A 27,899-nucleotide genomic window follows, 5' to 3' on the forward strand; every position below is an offset into this window, starting at 1 on the left:
CATACTGATCATTTATATAAAGTACTTATATATAGGGTCTCCGATGCTTCCTTTTGGGTGTTACAAACTTCGTGGCAAACTTAATATACCCTATTCAGGATATAAATATTCGTTAAAGACCCGATATAATGTTTTCGACTTTATATATACATACTTGTATATACTTTAAGCCATTTATGTTAGTCAATGTACATATGTGATCTCACAAAGTTTTTACAAATATAAAAAGAGAAGAATTGATTTCAAAATTTCTTAAAGTCCCCAACAAATACTAACCTTCAACTTGACTTTAATTTAAAACTTACAAATTAATGGGGTTTCCACTTCACTGTTTCATAATCCACTTCAAATCAAACACAAATTTTCGCTATGTGCAATTCGATAATAATTACTCGAGCAATTATTCATGTGTATAAATTTCCCTTTATTGAATAGTATCATATAACTATATACATTTTCGTATGATAAATTTGTGTAAATATTCTTGATTGGATTAAATGAATGTAAATAGAGAGTCTAGTCACAATAAGCACATGGAATAACATACAAATGATGTCCTAATGCAAATGGAAGAACTTAAAAGCGATCTTGTAGGTGGGCATCCGTGGCATAAGCAATGCAACTGCAAGGATGTCCTATAAAAATGAAACAACAAGTTGTGTATTAGATTCGTATGGTATGCTTTATTGAAAATGTATTGCTTAACAAAACTACAACAAAGGAAATGTTGAAAGTGGTATTGAATACATACATATACTTATATATTCGTAATCGCATATAAATTTTAAGTACTTAAGTTTTCATACAAAGTAAGAAGGATTAGGAGCATACATAAGTGATTACTTTAAAGTTTCTGCTTATTGATTGAAACAACAATAATTAGTGTATAATAATATTATATAAACATATGTATTTGTATTAATTGGGGTACATACATATGTACTTAAGTACTTATGAGCTTATAATAACTTCAAATAACTTATCGAACTGAGCATGTATTAGTGTGTAATTAAGGACAATTAAGTAATTGTTTACATATTTCAAACATATATATTTAGAAGTGTATTTTCGAGTGATCGCCCGCCGCAAATTGTGCTCACACACACATACATACAGTGAAAAGTTTGGTACAAAGTGTATTTTCTTGCTAATTTTCAATCTAAGTACATTGGGAAACGACTCCAAACAACCTGGCCTATGCTATTTATAACAACTGCATTTGAGATTTCCGAAAAAAGAAAGGACATACAAAAAATTGAAATCAATTAAAACAAATTAAACGAAAAATGGAACACAAAACGTAACTAAGTGATGAAAATGAAGATTACATATGCATGAACTTTTTTTTTAAATACACATGAAAATAAAAATCGAAATATGTGTGAGTATGTATACAAGTATTACTATAAATTACAAAAAACAAATAAAATAACCAGAAAAACGTTAACTGCGGCTGCACCAAAGCTGAAGGGTACTACAATTACAAAAGATTCCGATCGTTCAGTTTGTATGGCAGCTACATGTTGTAGTGATCAGATCTGAACAATTTCTTCGGAGATTACCCCACCGTCCAGGGCAATAATCCACACCGAATTTCTTGAAGATATCTCATCCAATTTAATAGTTTCCCATAAAAGCTCTTGATTTCGATCGTTCAGTTTGTATGGCAGCTACAAGCTGTAGTAATACGATATGAAAGATTTCTGTGGAGATTGTGCCAATAATCCATACAAAATATCTTCAAGATATCTCAACCTATTAACGTTCCATACAAGGACGTGAGCTCGAACGGTCACTTTATATGACAGCCATATGCTAAAGTTGTCCGATATCGGCTGTTCCGACAGGTGAGCAGTTTCTTAGAGGCAAAAAGAAGTGTGTAAAATTTCAAGTCGATATCTCAAAAACTGAGGGATTAGTTCGCGTATATACAGACAGACAGACGTACTTGAGTAATTCAACTCAGCTCCACACGCTGATCATTTATATACATATTTTATAGTGTCTCGAATGTTTTCTTCCTTCATGACAAATACCATTTTCAGGGTGTAACAAAATATTCTGCTAATATGTCTATAATATCTAACTTGCCACAATTATATTTACAGTCACTGAGTTAAGAAAATACATAACAACTAAAAATTTAACTACAGTTATTGCCAGTGTATGCATGTTTGTGTATGTATGTGTGCCTTACATGTTTCTAGTTAAGTGTGGCCCTAGTCATAGCGCTCTGAAGCCAACACCCAATAAATGAAATTGAAACATTTCAACTTGCCTCGCGGTTTGCACTGCAAATGCTCTTTTATGTACTGGCAGGGACACTGAAATTGTCCACAATGACGTCCCGGCTCCAGTGGCGTAACATCGACCAGACCACGTAACGCCTCCATGCCCCAGCGTGAGGCATAACGCAGGAAAAGCTGTGTACCGCGCTCCTGTCGATTTAATTTTCGGAATTTTTTTCATTTCATTATTGGTAAATACAATAGTAACAAATTTATGGTAGTGTGGTATGTGGATGAGCAGAGAGTTTTAAAGTGTGTGCAAAAATGGTGCGTGCAAAGTAATATATTTTTATAAATTTAATATAATGTTATATATTTAAAAATTATGAAACAAAGCTATGATTTTCTACAAAATGCAGAATGAATTGTATGTTAAATTATATGTGTATGTATATGTGAGAAAAGAGCACAATTCCTTAGCGATCTAGCTGCAATTATATATAAGTACATATTTACTGTAATATTAGCCGTCATCGATTCGCCCATTCCGTGCTCGCTGACTTTGGGCTCTGCTCTCTTGTCAGAAACTTATACTTTGAAACAGCAACCAAGTTGGCTAGTCGAATTCTATTCAAGAGAGTAAGTGCATACCTCATTAAAGTGGTATAACCTCTTACGCTTTAACGCTCTAACGCTTGGCGAATCGAAGACAACAATTTTAGATTTATTTTGTATTTATATCTAACTATAATATACTTAAGGTTGTTTGACACATTTTTATTGTTTAAATTTTTTTTGTTTCATGTAAATATATACAATTGCCAAAATATTTAGTATGCAAATAGTGATTATTAAAAATGTTTAGATTTTTATGTATTTACAAAGGCTTGATTTTATTGTTAGATCTTCTTCAAAACAGCATTCTTTACTTTCGATCAAATTTACATAATTCGCAAACACAAATAGTAAAGAAGACACGCTCACATCCCATAAAAATTTAAGGTTCAGGTTACATGTTATGATCTATTACAAACAGGTTGTTGTTTTTAAACATCGCCCTGTTGTCAAACATTGTACAGATAATAGCTTCCAGTTGAGAATCTTTTTTTAGGTTTCAACCACGGAGAAAGCCGAAATAACTGAAGTTTAAACAATTGATATCGTGTGTTTTTAATTCCAAAAAATCGCTGCTTTTTTGGCTGTTACCCTAAGTGTGCCCTTTAAGGGGTTTTATACAATTAAAATTTTCAAAAAATCATTTTTTTTTAATTTATTTTCTTATTGTACTAATACTTAAGAACACAGAAAATTTTATATCGTACCGGTGAATATTTTCGAAGTTACAGCGTGCTTGGAAGTATAAGGCCGGCTCTTTAAACGCGTTTTTCTCAAAATGGCGCTTTCAATGTCGGTGACCAACATTACACGAAAATGGCTAAACCGATTATTCTCAAATTTTAACACAAGCTTCTTAAATATATTTTTTTGTAATTTTTTGAAAATTTTTTTTCACTGATAAAATTTTTTTTCTAAATAATTTAAGGCCGAAATTTTGTTCGAAAATCGATTTTTTTTGTGAAACCGGCATTTTGTCAAAAAACTTTATTTTGCTTATACCTTTCGATGCTTTACTAGATATGACATTACTTTAGTGAATTTTTTTCATTGCTTAATTTCAGAGGATACAGTTCAGAGATAACCACCGACACCATGGATAAGCCAGCCGGCGGAAGACCTGTGACGACGAATACAAATCAAATCATGGAAAACATCGAGTTACACCGACATGTGGCATCTCGTGACATCGCCCAGAAAATGGAAGTTAGTCACCAAACCATTTTGAACCATCTGCAAAGGGCTGGACACACAAAAAAACTTGATGTTTGGGTGCCGCATGATTTGACGCAAAAAACCTTCTGGACCGAATCAACGCCCATTTTTGAACCGGATGGTGATCACGTAAGACAATACCAAGTGAAAACGGTCGTGGTCGAAGGCCGGTGAATTGTCCCAAACAGTGGCCAAGCCGGGATTGACGGCCAGGAACGTTTTGCTGTGTGTTTGTTGGGATTGGCAGGGAATCATCCACTATAAGCTGCTCCCAAATGGCCAGACACTTAATTCTACCATCTACTGCGAACAACTTGACCGCTTGAAGCAGGCGATCGAGCAGAATTGGACAACAGGGGGTGTAGTGTTCCACCAGGACAACGCCAGACCATACACTTCGTTGATGACTAGTCAGAAGCTACGGGAGCTCGGATGGGAGGTTTTATCGCATCCACCATATAGCCCGGACATAGCGCCAAGTGATTACCACCTGTTCCTGTCCATGGCGAACGCCCTTGTTGGTGTAAAGTTGAACTCAAAAGAGGCTTGTGAAAAGTGGCTGTCCGAGTTCTTCGCAAATAAGGAGGCGGAAACAGATTATCGAACGAAACGGCGCATATTTGAATTAAATCCGATCACTGTAACACTTTTTGTAAAGCATTGAATAAAGAGCAAAAAAGCGGATGGGAGATATTTGACAACCAATATATAATACTACTAACAGTTATCTAGCCAATACTTCAGTATTTTGTATCAACAAAGCTGACTTTTTTCCGTTGTAAACTTGATAAAGACACCAATTACTTTTAAAAATTTGCTTAAAATGGCTTGAAATTTTCAGAGTATTTTAGGAAATGTTGGGACTCTAAGACGAGATCTTTCTTTTAGGCTACGCATACTTTTTAGTCCGTTAAGTACGCTTGTTTAGCAAAGTATTTTCTAAAGCAAAGTCTGTCGCATTTTTTCGGAAATCACAGTTAAGTGAACATAATGCCATTTTACTGCTTTAAACTTGTCTCTTCGTTTCATAGCTGCCTCGACAGTGGTGTGTGTCTATGCTAAGCCGCTTAGACGCAAGTAATGCTGTTTTGATAGCAGTGCTTTTGATTAGTCCTTCTAAGATTCAAGCTGTCTAAAATTAAATAAGGTTTACTTAATGGTGTCAGTACCATGTCTGCGGCACTTAGTATGTGATGTTTGGTGTGCAAATATGTTATAAACATTTTCGAAAATAACAATTGTAAATAAATACATATATAGTTATAACGTATAATACACAAATACAAGTTTTATTATTACTATGTTTTTTTTGTTAATTTTTTTATATTTTTTATTTATGCCACACTGTTAAATATAATTGCTTGGTGATGTTTTCTACAAACTTATGAATGGGGCATAATATTTTTTACTGAAAGCAAACAGAGTATATACAAAAATATGTTTTTTTAATTTTTATTTTTTTTTTAATTTTACGCCTACGTTCAATGTCTACAAATCGTAGATTTTAAATATGTCTTTGCACATTTTCATGTTTTGAGCCAACTTGAGTTTCAACAACAACACGATTTTTTGCTTGCGCCGTCGTTTAAGCGCGTCTAAAGCCAGCAGCCAATGCAATTAATGCCACAACACTGTTTGCCTCGCAACTGTATTTTGATTTTGTTGCGCAGCAGCTCCTCCTCGTACTGACACGGGCAAATGGACGATTGCAAATGGCGTGGAGTCTCGTGTACGCCCGCCTCCTGTACGGTCCAGTCCAAGCGGCGACGCAGGAAATCCTTGCCCCAACGTTGCAAATAGCTGAGGAACAGCTCCTGTGCTACAACCTAAGTGAAATGAGCGGGCAAAGATACCCAAGTGTAGTACTCGTAGAGAAAGAGTTATTTGCATGAGTTCATTTTTATACATATGTATGTGTGTGTGTGTGTATGTGTTTGTGGCAAGTGTGTATTTTCGTGTTTTTGTGCACTTCAATGTGTTAATTGTGAGACAATACAGATGTGATTGCGAAAAATTGTTAAAAAATGTGAAAATTTCAAGTGTTCAATGCCATCTCCCCGCCGCCGTTGCACTCACCTGTTTGCGCGACAAACGCACCGGATTATTGCCTTGTATGACAATATCATTCACATCAATATCTAATTTGCGCTCCCAACCGGCCTTGATGGCTTCACCGCCATTTTGTTCGGTGTGTTCGAGAAATTCATTTAGGAAACTGACACATTGCGTCGCATCGAAATACATGAAGCACAAGTTCACTTTGTGGCATGAGATGCGTCCACGGTCGTCGAGTATGAGTAGAATTTTGTGCTTCATTAGCTGACGATTGACGCGCGCTAAGCATTTCTCCAGGCCACGTGACAAGCGAAGTTTTACCCACATGCAGAGGAAAATGGCGGCCGCATTGAGGAATAGCCAACCGACGCCGAGCGAGAAGAGCGCCACGCCTTGTAGGCCAGAGAAGAGCAACGTCAGCAGCACTGTGAAGGCTAGCAAAATCCAGCAGACAAGTATGCGCTTATAGCAGATGTTGTAGACGGTGAAGCGGTAATCGTTGACCAATGTCTCCATGGCGTTGACATACTCTTCGACGGTGAGCTGTAGTGAGAGGTGCGGAAGAGGATATGTTATATAAAAAAACAAAAAAGTTAAAAGTTGTACTCACGGTTAGACCTTGCGCCATCAGTTCTTCGGGTACCAGTTCAGGACGGAATATAGCTGGCGTTATCCATGGCCACTTAGTGTTGGCAGGCAGCAAGGTAACTATAACATCGCCATTAGCTAGATAGTAGAATAGAATTAATATTTACTTTTTTATACAGTTACACAATCATTGATAAATGACAAAAAATTGTGAATACTCTAATCATTACACCTATTATTTCTTCCCTGTGAAAAACCTTATAATTTAGGGTTGTCATGTAACTACAAATAAGCATTAAGGGATTATATCCATCGTAGAGTCAAACAAAATTCGCACTTTAACAACGAAGTTGACTTTTTTGACTAAATTAAGATTCTCTTGATACCGTAGCCGATCTCAAGGAGATTCTAAGAAAAAATCTCTGGCGGGGAGGAATTTTTTTCTGCTTGAAATTAACTCATATACAAAAACTGAAAAATTGTATTATCGCTATAGTACGTAGATAAATATAGGTAAGGCTCGAAGGCCTAATCGAAGTTTTAACAAAAAAGTGGATTTTTGTACAAAAAAGTTTACCCTTTAGAGTTTCTAAGAAATCGAAATTAATATCAAATGTCTTATTTCTTCGAAATTACCAAACAAATATATCTAAGGAGATCGTGAGAAATTTTCTGTTCGTTTTAGCCAAACGCTTGAGATAAATTTTTAACACCGACTCTGAAAAGAGCGTTTCGAGAAAAACACGTATAAGGCTTTGTGTACCTCATGTATCTGAAACTATTTGCTTGATCAAATTCAATTTTCGGAGAATATTCTCAAACATATATAGATTTGCTAAATATGCAAATTCAAAAATAGATTTTGTGAAATTCACAAGCTGATAACCCCTTAAATACATACTTCCAGTCAGAAATTATTAGAGCCTTTGAATACTGTTTTCTAGTCAGAAATTTCGATTAAAAACTGCACAGGAAAACAGGAACAGGTATAGTATCTGAGTATTTTGAGTAATTTTATAATTCCAAGTCAGGATTCCTGGCACAAAAGTTCAATGATTCGTCTATTTTTCTAAAATATGGAGTCCATATAAAAAATAAGCATTTTTCAAAACAGAGTTAAAATTTTTGGAGTTATCAATTTGTAAACTAACCGTAAATAAGCGTTGGATAAATAAAAAATATATAAAAATAAAGGAACTCTATTTCACAATTTATCAGAGCGTCATGAGATTAGGAATAAAAACTTAGTCAGAGACGGATCTAGGATTTCGAGTGTCGTTCTGAAATATTGTGTTGATGACAATATGAATAATAACTATTATTTTTCTGATTTATGGAAACATTTACAAATCCGATTTCGAAACCGAAATTCATTTTTTTAAGTTTTTATATTTATTCTTTCAACCTGATTTCGATGAGGAAAAGTTAGCAAAACCCTTGAAATTTTACAAGAAAATCGTCTATGCTACAGAGTCAATTTGCATTTCTGAAGCCAGAATGTGTAGAAAAGGAAAAGAAATATAAATAAATATTTGAAAATTTAAGGAAGATTTTACGAGATTTGGCTTGTAAAACCAGTAAATCCAGAACGATCGTTTCCGACTTTAAGAAGAATGAAATGTTTTCTTCAGAAGTCGTCAAGAAGATGGAATAAGATGTTCAAAACCCGAAAGCCACCGTATATCCGCCACTGATCGTAGATGGCGGCAAAACCATTAAGGTACTAAGACCGCAGAGATGCCGTACAGTGTGCAGAGTAAAGAAGAATACCCGAATAAGTATATCCGCCATCGCATCCAACGTTTAGAGTTGTGCCTATCCACTTTATGGAAAGTTTTGCTGAAAGTTATTGGCTTGTCGGCTCTGACCCCAAAACGAGATGGCCTCCGACCCCGATTTTCAATAGAAAATTTTGTTCAGAGATGAAGCTCAATTTCAGTTGAAAGGATATGTTATAAAATTGTTGCATTTGTCCATAAGTCATTGTTGAGACGCCGTTACAACTTCAAAAAGTCATTATTTGTTTTCTTTCTACCACCATGGGTAGAGGGAATCATTGGTCCATATTTCTTCAAAACAGAAACCGGCATTAGTTTTACATTCAATGGGACTCGCTAAAAAACCATGATAAACGACCTTTTCGTGCCTGAGTTGTATGATTAGTATTGCTGTGGACGACCTTTGGATTCAACAAGACAGCGCTACATGCTCTGCAGCCAACAAAACAATCAATTTATTGAATGATACTTTTGGTGAACGCATTATCTTACGTCGTGGGACTTTAGCGTGGTCTCCAAGGTCGCACGATTTAACACCACTGTACTATGTTTGTGAGGTTAGGTGAAGTCGCTTGTCTACGCAGATAAACCCGAGACGATAGACGTCTTGAAAGATAATATTCGGCACGTTAATGCTGACACAAGGTCTCTATTGATGGAAAAGTGGTCGAATATTGGAACTATAGCTGAAATTTATTCGATTTAGCCTACTAAAAACATAATGTGTCTATACAACGCAATTTTTTGGGATTAAAGAAGCTACAGTTTTGTTCATTGCTGGCTTCTTTTGACAATTCACTATATCTACAACAAATTTAAACTCGACACTTTGAAATTATATTAGAAATTCATAACTCGAGTTTGCTGCTGGAGGTCGGATACCAGCATTAACTTCAGTTTGATTTTGGTGGTTGCTGGTTCTGTCTTGGATATTAAAAGGTTTACTAAAAAGAGTGTGGTAGCCTCCTAGTTCTAGCTAATTTAATGCAACTCCTCCAAATACGATTAAGTTAGATATAGTTGTTGAAAATTTTGTAAGTTTTGGAGGAATGCCACTACTGCTACTTCTGAAAGGTTGGGTGGGAGTTTCGCGCTTTCTTATCTCAAAAGGAGTGATGGCAGCAACAAAAGAGCTTCTCTCTCGCAAACCTACCGAGTTGTTAAAAATTTAAATTGTTTCAAACCTATTTATAATTATTTATTTTATCATTTTAAGCCAATTGCAAAAGTAAACCTCTCATAATACACATAAATCTATGCGTAAAATAGACTAAATACCCCACAATACTCCAGCAGACTTACCGAAACCTTCACGTATGCGACCCGTCGACAGTTCAATGGTACGCATCGGTGGCACCGTTTCGACGGGTATTGATACGCTCGATGTTGTTGTCGCTGTTGTTGTTGCTGCCACTTTATGGCTACTACCATTCGATGGCGATGTGCCATTGTTATTTTGATAATGCTGTTGATGTTGTTGTTGTTGGTGGTGGTGCTGCTGGCCAGCACTTGCGACGCCAGCCACATTTGACGGTGACAATTTAGCCTTTTGCTGATGTTGTTGCTGCTGGTGCTGTTGCCCGCTTGGCTGTGCAGTGGGTGTGTGATGTTGTTGTAGTTTCGGCTGCGAACGACCGGATGCATTCAAATTGACATGCGTACTCTCCGTGTTCAAAACAGCGGGTGCTACATCCGGCCCTGGCGCTGGAGGTGAAGCGACGGAAACCGTTGTTCTTGCTGTTGCACGCTGTAAATGGCAATAAATGTTTTGCATATTGAATAAAAAATTGAAAAAAATGCGAAACTCTACGGGCTAACATGTGCACTTATAACTATGTAGTATATTTGTGTATGTATATATATATGTAAGTATGTATGTGTCTTGTGTATAAATTTCATAAATACCCTCCAACAATAACTTTTACCGCGCGTCTGTAGGCAAATATTGGCGCCGATAGTCGAAAATTTTAAAGTCACGTTCACTTGCAGTAATTTAACGGTACCTTTTTCGCTCGAACACTTTCAAGTTGCGCTTCTCTTTTGCTAGTTTCAATTTTATTTTATTCATTCTTTGTAATTTTTTATGTTTTCCGCTGCTTTGCCATGAACTCGGCTTTCTTCATTGGTTAATGACTTTGGTAGCACGTGCGTCAGTCATGCCTAACTTGTGGTGCTTGTTGCTTTTTTACAACGTTCGTACACGTATGTGTTTCCCATCTGCCTACTTATATTTTGCGCTTTTATTTGTAGGCCTACAAAGCGTTTCAATTCGAGAAATTATGAAATCAATATTATTGATTGTGTTCTCTTTCGCTTTTCGCGTGCTGAAGCTGCCACAAGCACACATACATATTTACGATATCTGATTCAATAATTTTTTTCTACAAACTCGTTACATTCTACTTATACGTGTGCTAATTGCATCATGTGAGCTACGCATTTGTGGAATGCTGAAAAACGCTGGCTTATTTGGAGCGCAAAAACAAGTTGCTTGGAATTAAGCGTGCAGGGCCTTGACCACAAATAATTATATGAGAGTTGAACACAATTGCATAACTGCAGATACAGCAGTTAAACACAACAGAATAACAACAAGAAAGCGTTGTAGCGTTCAATTTTGAAAATGAAAAAAGGAAACATTATATATAGAGCACTTTAGAGTTAAAGACTATATGTAAAGCGGTATCGTTAAAACATTATGCATAGTTTTGCATAATGTATGTAATGTACATAATTAGTTTATGCTATAACAATTTTTCTGCAAGTATATGTACATTAGAGTGATTCAAAAAAAAAATTTTTTTTTTTTTCGTTTGGTACTCGGAAAAATAGGTTCCTATAAGAATGAGGACCTTCCCGTTACAATTAAAAACTCATGTTTGGAGAGGCTTTCTTAGAGGTGTCTAGGAACCTATTTTTTAGAGTACCAAACAAAAACATTTTTTTTGATCCACCTTAATATGCATTGATGTTTGACGATGAATATCTCGTAAACGCTTAGCTTAATCGAAAAATCATATGAGACCATTTTTATAGAGCAGTAAATTTCCTACAAAACTATGAGTTTCATCATTCATAATAATTTTTTTTCATTGAGTTATAAAATTCATAAGAAATAAAAAATGTTCCCAAAAATAATCAAACTTTAACTGTTAATATCTTTTAAACGTTTGGGTTTACGAAAAAATCATAATAGACCTTTTTTGTAGAGCAGGAAATTGAATAATTGAATAATTTCCTGCAAAATCTAAGGAACAAGATATTTTTTCAAGTAGTTGGAAGCGAGGTATAAATTTTTCTATCTGATAACACTGTGGAACATTTTTGGGATTATTGTCTGGGGGGTGAGAAATTCCAAGTCAAGGTGATGGTACTAGGTCAGTATAGTAAAACCTTTTTTTTAATGACCTTTTAAATTTTTTCCTTATCTTGATGTTTTTTCGCTTAGTTGTAACATTTTGGCAAAAACGTAGTTTAACATAACTCGCGAACCACTATTATCTATTTTTCCAATCCATTAGACGGTTGTAGCAGCTTTTACACACTATATTTGGTACCCAATTTTCGTTCCCTATAACATTTAAAAGATCATAAAAAAACTGACTCATACGAACGCCAAACCCTTTGAGGGTTTTACTATACTGACCTAGCACCATCACCCTGACTTGGAATTTCTCACCCCCCAGATTAGCTTTTGTACTGTGTAATAAGAAAAAATAGAAAACTGTATGTAGGAGGACCTTCCCGTTACAATTAAAAACTCATGTTTGGAGAGGCTTTCTCAGAGGTGACTAGGAACCTATTTTTCCGAGTACCAAACGAAAAAAATTTTTTTTTTTTTGAATTACTCTAATGTACATACTTGGGTCTAAAAGCCAAGCCAAAATTCTCACTTTTAAATTATCCAAACCTCTTTTTGGCACTTTTGGAGCATATTCCCCATATATAGTATGTGTGAGATGTCCACAATAATTTCAGATTTATTATAATACAAAATACTGATACAAAGTTGATGATTGAAAATGAAAATGAAATGAAGAGCGAAAACGATGAAGCGTGCTAGCAGTCGGGATGATGCGCCAAGAAGAAGGATAAGATGGCGGTTCGTCATGCTGACAGCTTATCCAGTATTTGGGTTGCCATATATATATATTTCGCAGAGTTTTTAAATCATTTGGGGTTGCCACATATGTATTTATATATGTATGTACATATGCTAACTTCCGATGACTTTCGGCTGAGGTTTTCTTCACGTTGCAGTAATGAAGAAAAACTCCCGCAAAAACAATATTTTAGGCACAAAGTTTGACATATTTGAATAAAAAAAAATTTACAAATCCCAAGGACAGCACCTTATCAACGCTAGTTCTGAATATTGGAACAATGAAATCATAATCAAGCTACGCAATTTCTTGGTCAACTACACGAATATGGTAATTTCTTTTAGGCGCATTTCCTTTTTACTGACGTAGACATCGCCTTCGCGGTTATAGCCGAGTAAGCCACAGCTCGACAGTACTTTCTTCTTTTGGCTATTTGGCACCAATTGGAATTGAATCGATGAGTATCAGTTAGGAATCTTACTGTCATCGAAAGTGGAAACCATTTTGAAAGATCATTTGCGCCTAAGAAAAGTGAAAGCACGATTGGTTTCAAAATCACTAAATTATTTCGAAAAAAAGCATCGCGATAGCGTCTGCGAAACAATGCTTTTCGACTACCAGGATGTTATGGCGATGAGTCTTGGATCTATGCTTACAACCTGGAAACAGACGATCAATCGGCCGAATATCGCGGCAAAGGTGAACCGATGCGGAAAAACCTCGTCAAAACAAGTCAAAAATAAGATTATGTTCGCAATTTTCTTCGATTATGGAGGTGTGAGCCAAGGAATACTATTTAAGTGTTATGCGCCGTAAAAAGAGGAAGGAATTATGAGTCGACTTCTGATTTTTGCACGACGCCAAACTTTCAACAAATACCGTGCAGCAAACACCGTATTCACCTTCTTTAGCTCCGTGCGACTTCTTGCAAATTCAAACGACCGCTCCGGGGAAACCTTTTTGAGTCAATTTAAGGCATTAGACGTGATTATGCGCATTAAAGACTGTCCCGGAAAGCGACTTTAATAACTGTTTCGAGGATTGGAATAACGTTGGCACAAGCAATTGGAACCAAGTAGGATTACTTTGAGGGGAAAAACATAAATTTTGTAGAATAAATTAAGAAGTTTAAAATTATGAACAAAGTCTCAATATAATCTGCTGACTGGTGAAAGTTATCCGAAGAGTCCTGAAGTAACTACAACAAGAAAAAACGTTTACTTCGGCTGCACCGAAGCTAATATACCCTTCATGCATGATGCATTTCTTTTAGTAACTACATATGTGTTCAGTTTGTATGGAAGCTATATTAATCCCATCTGAACATTTTTTTCGGAAATCCATGTCAAATATCGTGAAGATACCACGTCAATTGTGAAAGTTTTCCATACAACTTGATTCCGATTGTTCAGTTTATATGGCAGCTATATGCTATAGTGATCCGATCTGAACAATTTCTTCTGTTATTACATTATTTCCATAAACAATAACTCATACCAAATTTCGTGAAGATGAGGAAGTTTCCCATGCAAGCATTTGATTCCGATCGTTCAGTTTGTATGGCACCTATATGCTATAGTAATCCGTTCTGTACAATTTCTTCGGAGATTACATTATTATCTTGGAAACTTCAACTTTTGTGAAGATTTATAGTTAAATGTGAAAGTTTTCCATACAACTTGATTCCGATCGTTCAGTTTATATGGCAGCTATAAGTTATAGTAGTCCGATATCGGCAGTTCCGACAAATAAGCAGCTTCTTGAAGAGAAAATGACTTTTGCAAAATTTCAAAACGATATCTTGAAAACTGAGAGACTAGTTCGTATATATACAAACAGACGGACAGACAGACAGACGGACATGGCTAAATCGACGCAGCCCAACATGCTGATCATTTATATAGGGTATCCGACGCTTCCTTCTGGGTGTTACAAACTTCGTGAAAACTTAGCATACCCTGTTCAGGGTATAAAAATCGGCCGGTAAGGCGTTTGATAAAAAATTTTACTGTGTGTATTTTTATATCAAAGACTTTTCAACTCTTGTAGTACATATTTACGACAGCATCTAAAATATTAATAACAAGTAAGGAAGGGCTAAGTTCGTGTGTCACCGAACATTTTATACTCTCGCATGAAAAAGTGATAATCGAGATTTCATTATACGTCATTTACATATTTTTCAAATACCGTATTTGTGTAAAGTTTTATTCCGCTATCATCATTGGTTCCTAATGTATATATTATACAGAGAAGGCATCAGATGGAATTCAAAATAGCGTTATATTGGAAGAAGGCGTGGTTGAGAACCGATTTCACCCATATTTCGTACATGTCATCAGGGTGTTAAGAAAATATTATATACCGAATTTCATTGAAATCGGTCTAGTAGTTCCTGAGATATGGTTTTTGGTCCATAAGTGGGCGAGGCCACGCCCATTTTAAATTATTAAAAAAGGCCTGGGTGCAGCTTCCTTCTGCAATTTCTTCCGTAAAATTTAGTGTTTCTGACGTTTTTTGTTAGTCGGTTAATGCACTTTTAGTGATTTTCAACATAACCTTTGTATGGGAGGTGGGTGTGGTTATTATCCGATTTCTTCCATTTTTGAACTGTATATGGAAATGCGTGAAGAAAACGACTCTGTAGAGTTTGGTTGAAATAGCTATAGTAGTTTCTGAGATATGTACAAAAAACTTAGTAGGGGGCGGGGCCACGCCCACTTTTCCAAAACAATTGCGGCCAAATATACCCCTCTTTAATGCGATCCTTTGTGCCAAATTTCACTTTAATATTTTTATACTCTCGCAACAATGTGCTAACGAGAGTATTATAGTTTTGTTCACAAAAGTTATGACACTTTATAGGTTTTCGGTTTCCGCCATTTTGTGGGCGTGGCAGTGGGCCGATTTTGCCCATCTTCGAACTTAACCTTCTTATGGAGCCAAGGAATACGTGTACCAAGTTTCATCATGATATCTCAATTTTTACTCAAGTTACAGCTTGCACGGACGGACGGACAGACAGACATCCGGATTTCGACTCTACTCGTCACCCTGATCACTTTGGTATATATAACCCTATATCTGACTCTTTTAGTTTTAGGACTTACAAACAACCGTTATGTGAACAAAACTATAATACTCTCGTTAGCAACATTGTTGCGAGAGTATAAAAATTAAGGAGGGGCTAAGTTCGGCTGTAAGCAAACATTTCATACTCTTGCAACTTCCAAGGATTAAAGAGAGGGAAGTACCTACAGGTACATAAAGCTTTGTTATTAAATAGGATCTAGAGAAAGTTTTCACCCGTTTTTATTCCCTCTGAGCACAGAGATGCACCGTTATCAGAAAAACACGCTCTCTCAATTTTATTGAGATAACTCACACATTGCCCGACATATGCTAAAGCTTTTAACACAGACATATTATGATATATTGCTTCTTGATTCTTGTATAGAAAAGTGAAAGCGAATTTAGCTGAAATCGGTCGAGCCAGTCCCGAGAGATCAGCCTAAAGAAAGGCGGTGCCATGTCCTTAGTCAATTTTGAACAGACAATTTATCTTTTTAGTAGGGAAGTTTTAACTTAATATTTACCATTTGAGGATTTCTCTATTTTGTCAAAAATTATCTACCCTGATCCAACACTATATCGAATAATCATTTACAATTACCGTTTTGCTACCTCAAAAAGGTAATTCTCTCTCCAAGAAAATAATAGTCACCAAGTCATATAATATGAAGACTTCATATATATATATGCGATCGTATGTTATATATTTGAAAACTGTTTTCAACTCTGCGATATAGTGTCATTATACGATGCGTTCTGAGGAGTTTATGGCAGCCGTAGCTGAGATCGTTTAATATATATATATATATATGCGATCGTATATTATATATTTGAAAACTTTTTCTCCTCTTCTCTTATTATACCGTGAACAAAGTATACAAGTAATAAGTTTGCCACAAAATCCAGAGGGAAACGTCGGAGACCATATGAAGTATAAGCGCAACAAACCGAGTCTATTTAGCCATGTTTGTCTGTCTGTGTATATAAAAAGTAGACACTTACTTTTTGTGATATCGATCTGAAATTTTTCAAACAGCCTTTTCTTCCCCGAGAAGCTGCTCATTTGTCGGAACCGCCCTTATCCAACCACTATCTCCTATAACTACCTTCAAACTGATCGATTAAGCTCAAGTCCTTGTATGGAAAACTTTTTTATTCAACAATATATCTTCACGAAATTTAGCACAGATTATTGTCCGAGGTAAAGAGACAATCTCCAAACGAATTGTTCAAATCGGCTTTTACAGAATGTATTTATCATACAAACTTAACGATCAAAATAAAGATAAAGATCTATGTAAAGATATTTTTTTCTTATTAAGTAAATTGATTTGATCTTATTTAGTTATACAATAGGAGTTCTGAGTATTATATACGAGTATATAACTCGTTTCGTCGTTTCTTTTAAGTCGTTCGTGAGTTATAGCGTCGCAAACATGGAGCAAAATAAAGAGAAAATACGGCATATTTTACAGTACTATTACGATAAAGGCAAAAATGCATCTCAAGCCGAAAATATAATTTGTGCAGTTTATGGAACCAATACAGTTTCCATTTCCACCGCACAACGATGGTTTCAACGTTTTCGTTCTGGTGTAGAGGTGGTCGAAGATGCCAACTTACGCTCCGGATGAATTGTTCTGTTTTCCCTCAAAATGGCCATAGAATCGCGTGTGTGGCATGGGTCGAAAGAGACATGGCATAGTAGCAACAAAAAGTTTGTAGCATCGGTCAAGAACTGGGCATGAGTCATCAAAAATTCATTACAATTTCAATAAAAAAAAAAAAAAATCAATACAAATACCGCAAGACTTTTTTGACAACCCATTATAAATATAAATATAGTCACAAGTAAGCAAGACTGTAAACGGACAAAATAACACTTTATTAATTTCGTGAATTTCGTCTGAAGGAATATAAAGTCTCCAACTCTCCACTATTCAACTCGGTGAACATGCAAATAGGGAAACAATAAAATATTTTATGAAATTGGTCTGCCAATAGAGGCTGTAGATGATATACATAAGTATCTGCCCGTTGATGGTATCATAAAACATGTTATTGTGAAAAATGTTGAAATGGCACCTGCTTATTGTTTTTTATGTTTTCATATACTTTATATTTATAAATCATATCAATTATGGTCATGAGGGCACTAAGCGCCAAATTAGTGCTTTCTTTACGATTTTATCTTATGTCCAGTTTTGATCGCGAATCTGCGCTGCCAACTCTCAAAGCCAAGCAGAATACGTTTTTTGACTTGGATAAACACGAAGATTTGTTTGTTATTTTATTTTAGTAAACATAAAGAGGAACATTTAAATAAATGTAATGTAATAATCGTTTATAACAAAAATGTCCGCAACTTGTTTATTTAAGGATTGAGTGGTATGACGAATAGTGCATTTAGCTTTACTTCTATATAAGTACATTAATAAAATAAATACAATAACTTTAGAAAGTTTTAAAGTTAAGTGACTTCTGCTGATTTCGGAATATAATTTACACTCGTGGCCACGCAAACCTTACCACTAAAAATTTTCAAGTATTGTGCGTATTTGACTTTATAGCGGAAATTTTTGCGGTAAAGAAATTTTTTATTTAGAAATAAAAACATGTTATTAATCAAAATTTTTAAAAATTAAAAACAAAACACATTTAGCAATAGATAAAACAATTAAAAGATAGTGAGCTTTTTAAAATGAGCTCGAAATGTAAGAGACTGACATGCGATAATAATATAATATTTTTTATTTTTTTAATTTAACTTCATTTACACTATAATTGAAATAAATATTTTATTAATTTTTTTTTAATTGAAACACGAAGTTTAGTCGGTGTATCACTTTAAAAACAATAAAATTATTTCCTTTTTTTATTTATGTTTTACTCATTGAACGTAATAAATTAAAAACTATAATTATAATTAGGTAATATAATTTAGTTTACTTATGCTTACTAAAAAAAAAAAAAAAATAAAATTGAAGAAAATCCCGAATGAACGGAAACGTCCGAAAAAAATTTAAGAAAGTATAGTGGTAAGGTTTGCGTGTGGCCATAAGTGTATACAAGTATGGTGATGAACCAAAATATTGGCAACACTTTCTTTGTATATTTTCCCCATTAAATAACTGCTTGATTAAACCCATTGACCTAAAGTAGCCAAACCACATTCAACTTGTAATAAATTGTATGCAAAGTAAGCAGTAAAGGAAATAAACTATTAATAATATTTTTGTAATTAATCAGAACTTCGGAGTGGATTTTCACTCCATAACGCTGCGTACAGCTATTTCTGGTAACTTTAGTCAATGGTGGTGGGTGGACCCTACACCCCTTGACCATAACACAAAAAATCCTACGTGTAAGGAATCGCAGCCCCTAATATCACAGTTGCAAATAGACAGTACACTAGCGTAATTAGTGTTTCCAACTTTCTGCCATTTCAATCCACAATTCAGATCTGTGATGGAGTTTAAAATCTGGGTTTCTCTCAAACTTTGACTTTTATAACTAGCTTTAAGTCTAGAACACAATTCAAAACTAACAAAATCTCTTTACGACAATTAAAAACAACATTTTTAGCGGCATGTATACATTTTCATTTACAATGTTGCTGGCAGTTAAATTATCCACATTTCAATGATCCGTTGTAAACAGGTGCAACAAAGCGAATTCACCTTATTAAAAGCACAGCTGTTGCAAAAATATATTTTTCCACTTTATAAACCAGACATTTTGAATAAACTTTTATTATATTCTGAACTCCATGTGCTTATAAATAAATCTTATATTCTTTATGAGTTTAATTACGCTTCACATTGTCGTCAAATTGACTATATTAAGAACTTTCAGCTCAAGTTAAATGGTAAAATCTAATTTATATGGTAAGTATACCATACTTGTCTGAAGTAAGGTTTTATTTAATGCTGATTGACGTATGCGTTATATGTAAAAGGTGCTTTCAAAGTAAACTTTTGAATTTAGCTGGTGGCGCCATCTATATGTAAGGGTGCGTTAGAATCTTTATCGATTGTCTGAATTTCATGACATAAATTGGTTAAGTGTCAGTATGTTTGTGTCATTTGTGAAAATGAGCTAACAAAGAGAACATTAAAATTTGAAATTGGTAAAACTTTTACAGAAATGTTGCAATTGATGAAACAAGTTTATGGCGATGATTGCCTATCCCATAGCAGAGTGCACGAGTGGTTTCAACGTTTTCAAAGTGATCGTGAGGACATAAATGACGATCAACATGTGGGCCAATCAAAATCCATGATCACCGGAAATTCCATCGAAACTGTGCGTGAATTCATCAAAAATCAGCCGAAATCATCATTGAAATTCATGGAAATGGAATTGAACATCTCCAAAACATCGATTTATCGCATTTTGACCGAACATTTGGGCTTACGAAAGGTGTGTGCACGGTTTATTCCGCACAAATTCACTGACGACCAAAAATTGCTCAAAATCCAACATTCAAAGGACGCTTATTTGACCTAAAATCACATTTTAACTATTAACCACTCCACGTATTCACCTGATATGACACCGTGCGACTTCTCCCTTTTCGAAAAAATGCATTTGCCCTTGAAAGGAGACCTTTATGCAGACGTAGAGGCCATTCAAAAAGTTTGGACCGGCATACTGGCGGCCATACCGGCCAACGAGCTAAAACACTCATTCAACATGCTTCTGGACCGTGCAAAAAGCTGTATTGAAGCTGAAAGAGACTATTTTGAATGAAATAAATTGATTTCGCCGAAAAAACCATTTGTTCTGTTTTTTTTTGAGTCCTGTTTACTTTGGAACGCATTTTGTAAAATAATATACTATATACTGGCATACTGTCCGTATTAAGGCTAAAGGCAGTCTATTAAATCCCTTTAGATATTTCAAGTCTCGTTTCGCATACGGTCAAAATTGTCTTGAACAGAAGAGCAGCGTTAGAGACTGATTTCACTTTTACAGGATGCCAAGTCTCAAAGGTATCTAGAGTAATGACATATTGGACGAGTTTGCACTAAGTGTTGTACGGGTATTATGCGCAATCCCGTTTAAATTCGCGCCAAACGCTAACATCCTAAAGGATCGTCATGGACTACGAAAGGGCAATCCAGCTAGTATCGCTGAGAACCAAAACTGGTCTATTTGTAACTTATTAGATTACCAGACTAACCTAATGTGGCCTATGATATATTAGATGCCATCAGTAAAAGTTCTCTGATGTTTTAAGAATTGGTATGCTGATGCTCCTAACAGGGTTATAAAGTAGTTCAGCTTAACTAACAGGTAATCCAAGCAGGTACTTTTTCATTAGCCTTTTTTTCCATCTTGAGACCCAGTATTCATTATTGGATATTCCACCGAATAAGCCACATCCAGCACGCAGTGAAGAAAATATAGCTGCCGTAGCTGTCAGTGTACAGGAAGGTGAGTACTCGATTCGGCGCTGTTTGCAGCTACTCGAACTGAAATATGGAAGGAATTGGCGCATTTCACGTCGAGATCTTAAATTGAAAACGTACAAAGTACAGCTTGTGCAAGAATTGAAGCCGCTCGACCTTTCCAAGCGACATCGCTTCCCTCACGCAATCTGAAAAGATTTAAGAGCTGTCATTTCGTCCAAACAAACAACGGTTTGGTGTGGTTTGTGTGCCGGCGAGAACGTAACCATCGATGGCGACCGTTAGTGCGCCATGATAACCGACTATTTGGTGCCTGAGCTTGAAGCTTGTGATCTAGGCCAAATTTGGTTTCAACAAGCTGGCGCTACTTCCCACTCATCGTTGAAATCAATGGATTTATTGATTGTCTAACAAGATGATGTGATATCGCCCAGCAAACTTCTTCCTGTAGGAATATGTAAAGTCTAAAGTCTATGCGGTCAATCCCGCTTCGATTCAGGCCTCGGAGGAAAACAGCACACGTGTCATTCGCAGTTTGTAGTCAGAATTCTCGGACGAGTCAACGAAAATTAAACTCAACGAATGGATTATGCGAGACGTAGCCGCCGTCAACATTTAAAAGATATAATCTTTAAAAAATGAATGCGAAAATATGTCCTTTCGAATGATAATAAACATTCCCCATTAAGTTTTAATTTTCTATGTTTTTTCTTTAAAAAAGTAGAGAACCTGGAAATGGATTTCTCTATAAATAAATATTGATATCTTTATTTATCCTTATTCGTCTATTATTCCTATCCTTTCATATATGTAACCCCAAATCTTATGAACTCTAATTGATATTTTTTAATACATTGCTTTCTTGTATTTGAAGAAATCGAATGACTAGTACACATTTTTATTAAGAAACTTTTTACGGTAACGCGTTCCACATATATGTATATCTTCAACTTCTGAAAACCTGTCATGTATGGTCAAAACCTTTTGATTCTTTAATTTATATACGAAGCTAACAATAAAAGTTCATGAAAGATATTAGGAAATATATAACAGTCTTAAAAAAAATATCTATATTTTCTTCTTAGCCTCAAGAAATAGCAATAAATTATAAAAAGTCTTCTTGGTAACCCGAGCTATATATAGTTATTTCGCTATCTGATTTGATGTCGTTTTTTTCCTTTCCCAGCATCAAAACAACAAAAGACGCATCTTTTGCCTGAATGAAATGCCGCTGGGCAACTGAAAGATGAATAAAAATTGTGCGATATCTCGATGTAGTAGAAAAAAAATATTCATTCTTAATTCTAAACTTTTTTGTGCACTTTTTATGATCTTTTCGTGTAGTGACTACAAAAACAAAATAGCTGCTATGAACGGAGTAAGTTTACTAGAATGCGAAAAATCACACAAAAGCAAATAAAATAATGAGTTGAGGAAAGATAAAACACAGGGAAGTCTCTACATATAAAATATTAGTAATATATATTTATTCATAAAAATGTAAATGCAAGTGGCGCGATACAAAAAGCACGAACGAGTCACACTTGGTGCAATCGAAAGTGGTTAACTGACATTAAGGTGCGTATATACGTATTATAGAGAGACACACACTCGCTAATCCGGTAACAAGCTACTATCGTCGTAGGAGAATTTGTGCGATTATGCGCTCCCGAAAGCTCTACGTGTGGCTGTGCAACAAAAGAGCTTACGACAAGCTAACTGTTCTCACTGTAACGTTGAGAATAAAGCGCCAGAAAAAGAAAACTTGGAAATGAAAGTTGTCATTGTTTGATTACTCACCTGAACAGGTGCTGGTGCTGACACGATCGCTTCGGCACCGCTTGCACTCTCTGCGCCGCTGAGTGGTGAGCGCGGTCGCGCTATGGCTGCTGTTGTTGCCGTTGTTATTGGTATTGACGCGGTAGCCACAGATGTTTGCTTACGACTGGGCGGCGCTGGTAGTAGAGCGGCGGGGGCTGACCGGTTTGCCGGTGTTGGCGTCGTCGTTGCTTGTTCTGCAGCCAGCGCGTCGCGGCCGCTGCTACTGACGGTGGTAGGGCTAATGCGTGTGGCATTTCCTATGTTATCGTCGCCGTTGGTGTTACTGTTGTTGTTGTTGGCATTTTTAAGGGCCGCCTCGTCATCGTCGAATCTAACCCAGTTTTGTTTGCCACCGGCAGCATCGTCCGGCACATCCAAGGCGATATCCTGCAGGGGATGTGAGACGGCGGCCGGTTGTGTGGGCGCTTGTTGTTCACCGTTATCGGACATGTTCGGTAGTGTGTTGGTTGTGTTGTGTAATGTATGGTGAATGTTTTTATAGTTTTGCTGTGTACTTATTTCGTATTTTCTTAATTGTTGCTTTGGTTGTTTATGCGTTTTGAACTGTTTTCTTTTCTTGTTTTTCTTCGCTTTGGTTTCGCAGTTTCAAGCAGCTACTACGGTTATAATAGCATTCGAAAACAACTTGTGCTATTTCATTTTTTCACTTCTATTTGCTTTTGTTATCTGAAATATTTCATACACAGATACATATATTTATTTAACCTTTTCTTTCCTTCTCTAGATAATTGTTTTATCTTATTTGTCTCTGCATGTGCGCATAGACATCTGAGATAATTATTTTTTTTGTTCTAAATTGCTTTTTTCGTTTCTATTCTCCGCACTAATAACTACAGAAAATGTGTAAAGAAAAATTGCCAGTTTCTAATTCCACTATTTGAATAACTTAAATTTCATTATTTTGCTTTTAAAAGAACCATTAACCTTTAGTGATCTAGCCGGGCGTCTAGTCTTAAATGGAAAACTCACGAGTTCTAACTATTAGGAATAAAAGGTTATGAAATACTTGGTGAATAGACTGCAGATCTAATCTAATCTGAACTTAACCTTGAAATTGTAGTTATTAAATATATAGGAATAGAAGAAGCATAAAAACATCATATCTCGCAGCAGACATTCAAGCGATTCTAGTTTATAATAATTTCGAGATTCTTCAATTCCTTATTAAGACGTCTAATACCAAGCCAATTGTTAGGATTCTAACAAGTCGCTCTAACAGTTGCTGCTACATAGACCTTTAACAAAAGTAGTCTTCTACAAAAAGTAGTCTGGAGTCAAATTACTCAGGTGGTCAGTTGATGGGTCTCAATAAAATGATGGCTTCACATACTGTGTGACTTATTGTATCGGCCTGCTGAAATAATTCACGGTTTTTCTTAAAATATTGATATTGACGCGGCAAACCTTACAAGCTTAGAATTATTTCCTATATATCGTTAACTATTGAGAGTTACGTTGACTCTCTCTTCAGTTTCAAAAAAATATGGAACAGTACTGACTTCGGCATGCAAGACGATCTACAGGGTTTTTCGAATAATGGCCATTTTGTCTCATCACTGGCGTGCTCGGAGTGCTCCGTAAGTTTGCAACAGAGAAGAAGATTTCCATTGAATTTCAGCCAGCGTTTCGGTACTGTCTTTGCCGAAAAGATGTCTTCTCTTTCGCAATTGTTTTGACAGATTTCCCATGGAGAAATTATCTACCTAAAAGCAACTGCATCCTATACTAATGTACTTAAAAAGTTGAATAATTTAACTGAATATAGTTACAAGTTAACACTTGAAGAGTTTGTAATTACACCCGGTGGAGCATTTCATAGTTTAATGAAAGCAAAAATGTAAGTGGATAGTTCTCATACTGTACTCGTTATTACGTGTATATATTATATCTCTAGCCAATTAGTATGTTTATTAAGGCGTAAAATTATATTCATATTATTCATATTTTTATGAACTTTATTGTTAAAGCTTTTAGGAAAACAAATATACCGAAATGAAGCAGCAATAGCAGTGCGGACTACAACGCCTATTTAAGATTAACATAATCTAATTGATATTCTCATTCTTTCTATTTAGAAATAATCAGCACTATTTAACAGGTTAATCGAAAAGTCCTAGTCTTGCCATAGTAAAACACATTTTTTGGCAAAATTCAACGGTGGTACCCTGATCATAGTGTCTCTTTTCGTTACCATTTCTGTTGTACGATTTGTCGCTTCCGCGATCACCCGTTCATTCGACGAAAATTTCTTTCCAAAGAACATTTCTTCGAGATCTGAAAACAGGAAATAGTCGCTGGAGACCAGATTTGGAAATACGGTGAATGCGAAAGCAATTCGGAGCCCAACTGATGCATTTGTGCCATTGTTTTCACTGATTTGTGATATTGGCTTGGTGAAACCGCACTTCCTTATTCTACAAATGCGGCTGTTATTCGACGATTTCGTTCTTCAAAAGGTCCAATAAAGCCATGTAATAGGTGCTGTTGATGATTCTTCCTTTTTTAAGGTAGTCAATAAATAGTGCGCATTTCAAAATACAGACAACATAACCTTGCCAGCCGACTATAGTTTTTCCATGCTTTGGAGCGGGTTCATGGTGTGCAATTCACTTGGATAACTGTCAATTGGACTTCGGAGTGAAATGGTAGAGCCATGTTTCATCCCTTGTCACATGTAGTCGCAAAAACTCGGGTTTATTACGCTTGAAGATCTCCAAACACTGCTCCGAATCATTAACTCATCGCAGTTTTTGATCAAAAGCGAGCACGCGCGGCATCGACTTTGCACAGAGCTTTCTCTTACCTAAATATTCATGGATATTATGGTGTACGCATTCAATTAATATCTTTAGAGTGCCTGTTATCTTGGCTTTTTTTTTTGTTTTCTTCGGTAACATCTTCTTTTGGGCGTCCACTCCATTTACCGTTCATTTATCGTCATTCAATTATACAATATTGTAATGTTTACAACAATAGCATAACTTCATAAAGACTAGTATATTTGGGGGCTTCAGATGAGATCAGCTAATTGATCCTAAATATAAAAAAACGCAATATCTCTTAAAAGTCTTTACTTGTATACCCTGTACAGACATATTGGGTAGTCGAAAAAGACTTTTCGTTTTTCTAATAAAACTGCAACTTTTCTTTATATTTATAATGAACTTTAATGTACCAAATATGTACCATTTTGGTCGACCACTTTTTGCTATTTTTTCGCTGGAGACATTATTCCATCAGCCTTATGGTGGATGCATCAAAACTTCTCAGCCAAGCTCTTCCAGTTTTTGCCGAGTCATCAAAGAAATGTGTGGTCTAGCGTTGTACTGATGGAAGACGAAGTTCTTTCTGTTCCGACCGTCTTTTCGATTTTCTTGCTTCAATCTTATAAGTTGTTGACAGTAAAATATAGAATCAATCGTTTGACTGGAGCAGCTCAAAGTGGATGATTCCTTTCCAATCCCACCAAACACTCAGCATAATCTTTCGAGGCGTCAAACCGGGCTTTCGACCATTTGACGCATCTCATTCAGCCAGCCATTTCTCCGACAGATGTCATCAAAAAATTCCGAAAAAATTTGTTTATACATATGTACACTCCACGATATACTACCTCATGATATGTGAAAAAAGTTCTATTGTAGAACAAAAATTTCTATGAAATAAAAAATGTAAAAAACAGGCCAGATTACCCTACTGACCCCTTAACGAAGTCTTTATCAGAAACGTATGGGAAGTCCCTATACGATTCATAAACACTCTGGCAAGCTAGCCAGTTATAGTTAATTTCTTCTCTTCGGCTGACCGCAAACGATAATTGGACGTATGTTTATCTCCTATATTGAAATTGTTAGGAGTTATTATAATACAATATTCAACTCGCTACCTAAAGCAATATGAAAAATTTCGCAGAACAATGTGTCTGAAACCTACACATTGTAAAAAAAATATAATCAAAAATAATATCAAAAGCTTCTCTTTGGTAGAGATTTTCTTCCTTTTGTAGCCGCGGCATCAATATTGAGAACTATTTGATGGTGCAATACCAACACTCTGGGTTCTGATATAGTTTGGCGATCGATAATAAAAACTGTTGATTGTCATTATTTCGAAAAGGATTGGGTTAAGTTTTTCTTAATTTATTGTATAAAAAAAGAAACATTTTTAATGTAAAATGTAATGTTAATAGAAATTAATGTACAATTAAATCTTTTTAGAAATTATTTGCCATACTTTTTTTAATCACGCTTTTCCCTCCATTTTCCTATGTGCACAACTTTCATAATACATTTGTGAATAAAATAGTAGATTTCACTTTCTGAAACTCATCGAAATTCTTTCAAGCTATTACCTGTTAATTTTATTGCTAGTAAAGCTTGCAGCATTGTATCTAACTATTTTCTCAACCTTCATTTCCATACACAGACCTTACTAAACACATGCGCACTGTCGCTTTGATCACATCATACCTAACTATCTGGTATTGTTTTGTTGTTGTAATATTTCTATACGCTTTTGCATATATTCACGCTGTTTATACAAGTTTTGCTTCCACTGATTTTCAATATTTTCACATCCACGTAGGCGCTTTGAACTCAACTACTAGTATTTTGTAGTTTACACTTTCGAATAATATTTTACCCGTTTATATTTCTTGTACAATTTGTTATACTTGCTTATATAAGCTTGCCTTGTGGCCTGACATTTGTGGCATTTTCGAAATAAATTTATGAAAAACGAAAACTCGCACAAAAAGCAATTAGAATAAGCCACGAAAGGGAAATGAAATAAAGGTATATTCAAAAAGTGATAGACGTTAAGTGACGTACGCACACGCCGCCAAAAACCGCTAGACAAAACGCTTTTCCGAAAAGTGGTACGCGTTTAAGCCAACAAAGCCGAAGCACAACTGAGCGCGACAAATGTGGCCGTAAAGCGGCACACCCAGCGCACACAAAGTCAAAAGCGTTGCTCTGCCATTCCAGCCAA

At 35.7% G+C, this 27,899-nt stretch overlaps 1 protein-coding gene and 1 long non-coding RNA gene across 10 annotated transcripts in view; one reads left to right on the forward strand and one right to left on the reverse strand.

The window, feature by feature from the left end:
* Positions 1-27,899, forward strand: part of LOC126752734 (uncharacterized) — a 343,225-nt gene that overhangs the window by 70,868 nt on the left and 244,458 nt on the right. The window lies entirely within an intron of this gene.
* LOC126752581 (uncharacterized) lies at positions 362-27,805 on the reverse strand. 9 transcript variants are annotated; one of them, XM_050463501.1, is made up of 7 exons: positions 27,262-27,798; positions 22,869-23,576; positions 9,782-10,226; positions 6,724-6,839; positions 6,135-6,656; positions 2,279-2,438; positions 362-635 (listed from the first exon to the last, which is right to left on the reverse strand). In XM_050463501.1, exons 2-7 carry the CDS (start codon positions 23,337-23,339, stop codon positions 577-579), a joined length of 1,773 nt encoding a protein of 590 aa, XP_050319458.1. In that variant the 5' UTR covers positions 23,340-23,576; positions 27,262-27,798; the 3' UTR covers positions 362-576. The 9 variants fall into 9 exon arrangements, with proteins under 9 accessions (XP_050319458.1, XP_050319460.1, XP_050319459.1 ...); XM_050463502.1 differs by lacking the exon at positions 362-635 and adding an exon at positions 657-1,213; XM_050463503.1 differs by lacking the exon at positions 2,279-2,438 and having other exon boundaries at positions 27,262-27,799.

The sequence above is a fragment of the Bactrocera neohumeralis genome, chromosome 3 (assembly GCF_024586455.1).
Source record: "Bactrocera neohumeralis isolate Rockhampton chromosome 3, APGP_CSIRO_Bneo_wtdbg2-racon-allhic-juicebox.fasta_v2, whole genome shotgun sequence".
Classification (NCBI taxonomy): Eukaryota; Metazoa; Arthropoda; class Insecta; order Diptera; family Tephritidae; genus Bactrocera; species Bactrocera neohumeralis.

Excerpts from the sequence above, each read along its gene's own strand:
- LOC126752581 (XM_050463495.1), bottom strand. The coding sequence starts at position 23,339 with ATGTCCGATAACGGTGAACAACAAGCGCCCACACAACCGGCCGCCGTC. Across the intron at positions 10,227-22,868 it reads CAGCACCAGCACCTGTTCAG|CGTGCAACAGCAAGAACAAC; the intron begins GTGAGTAATCAA and ends TGCCATTTACAG. Across the intron at positions 6,657-6,723 it reads TGATGGCGCAAGGTCTAACC|CTCACCGTCGAAGAGTATGT; the intron begins GTGAGTACAACT and ends CTCTCACTACAG.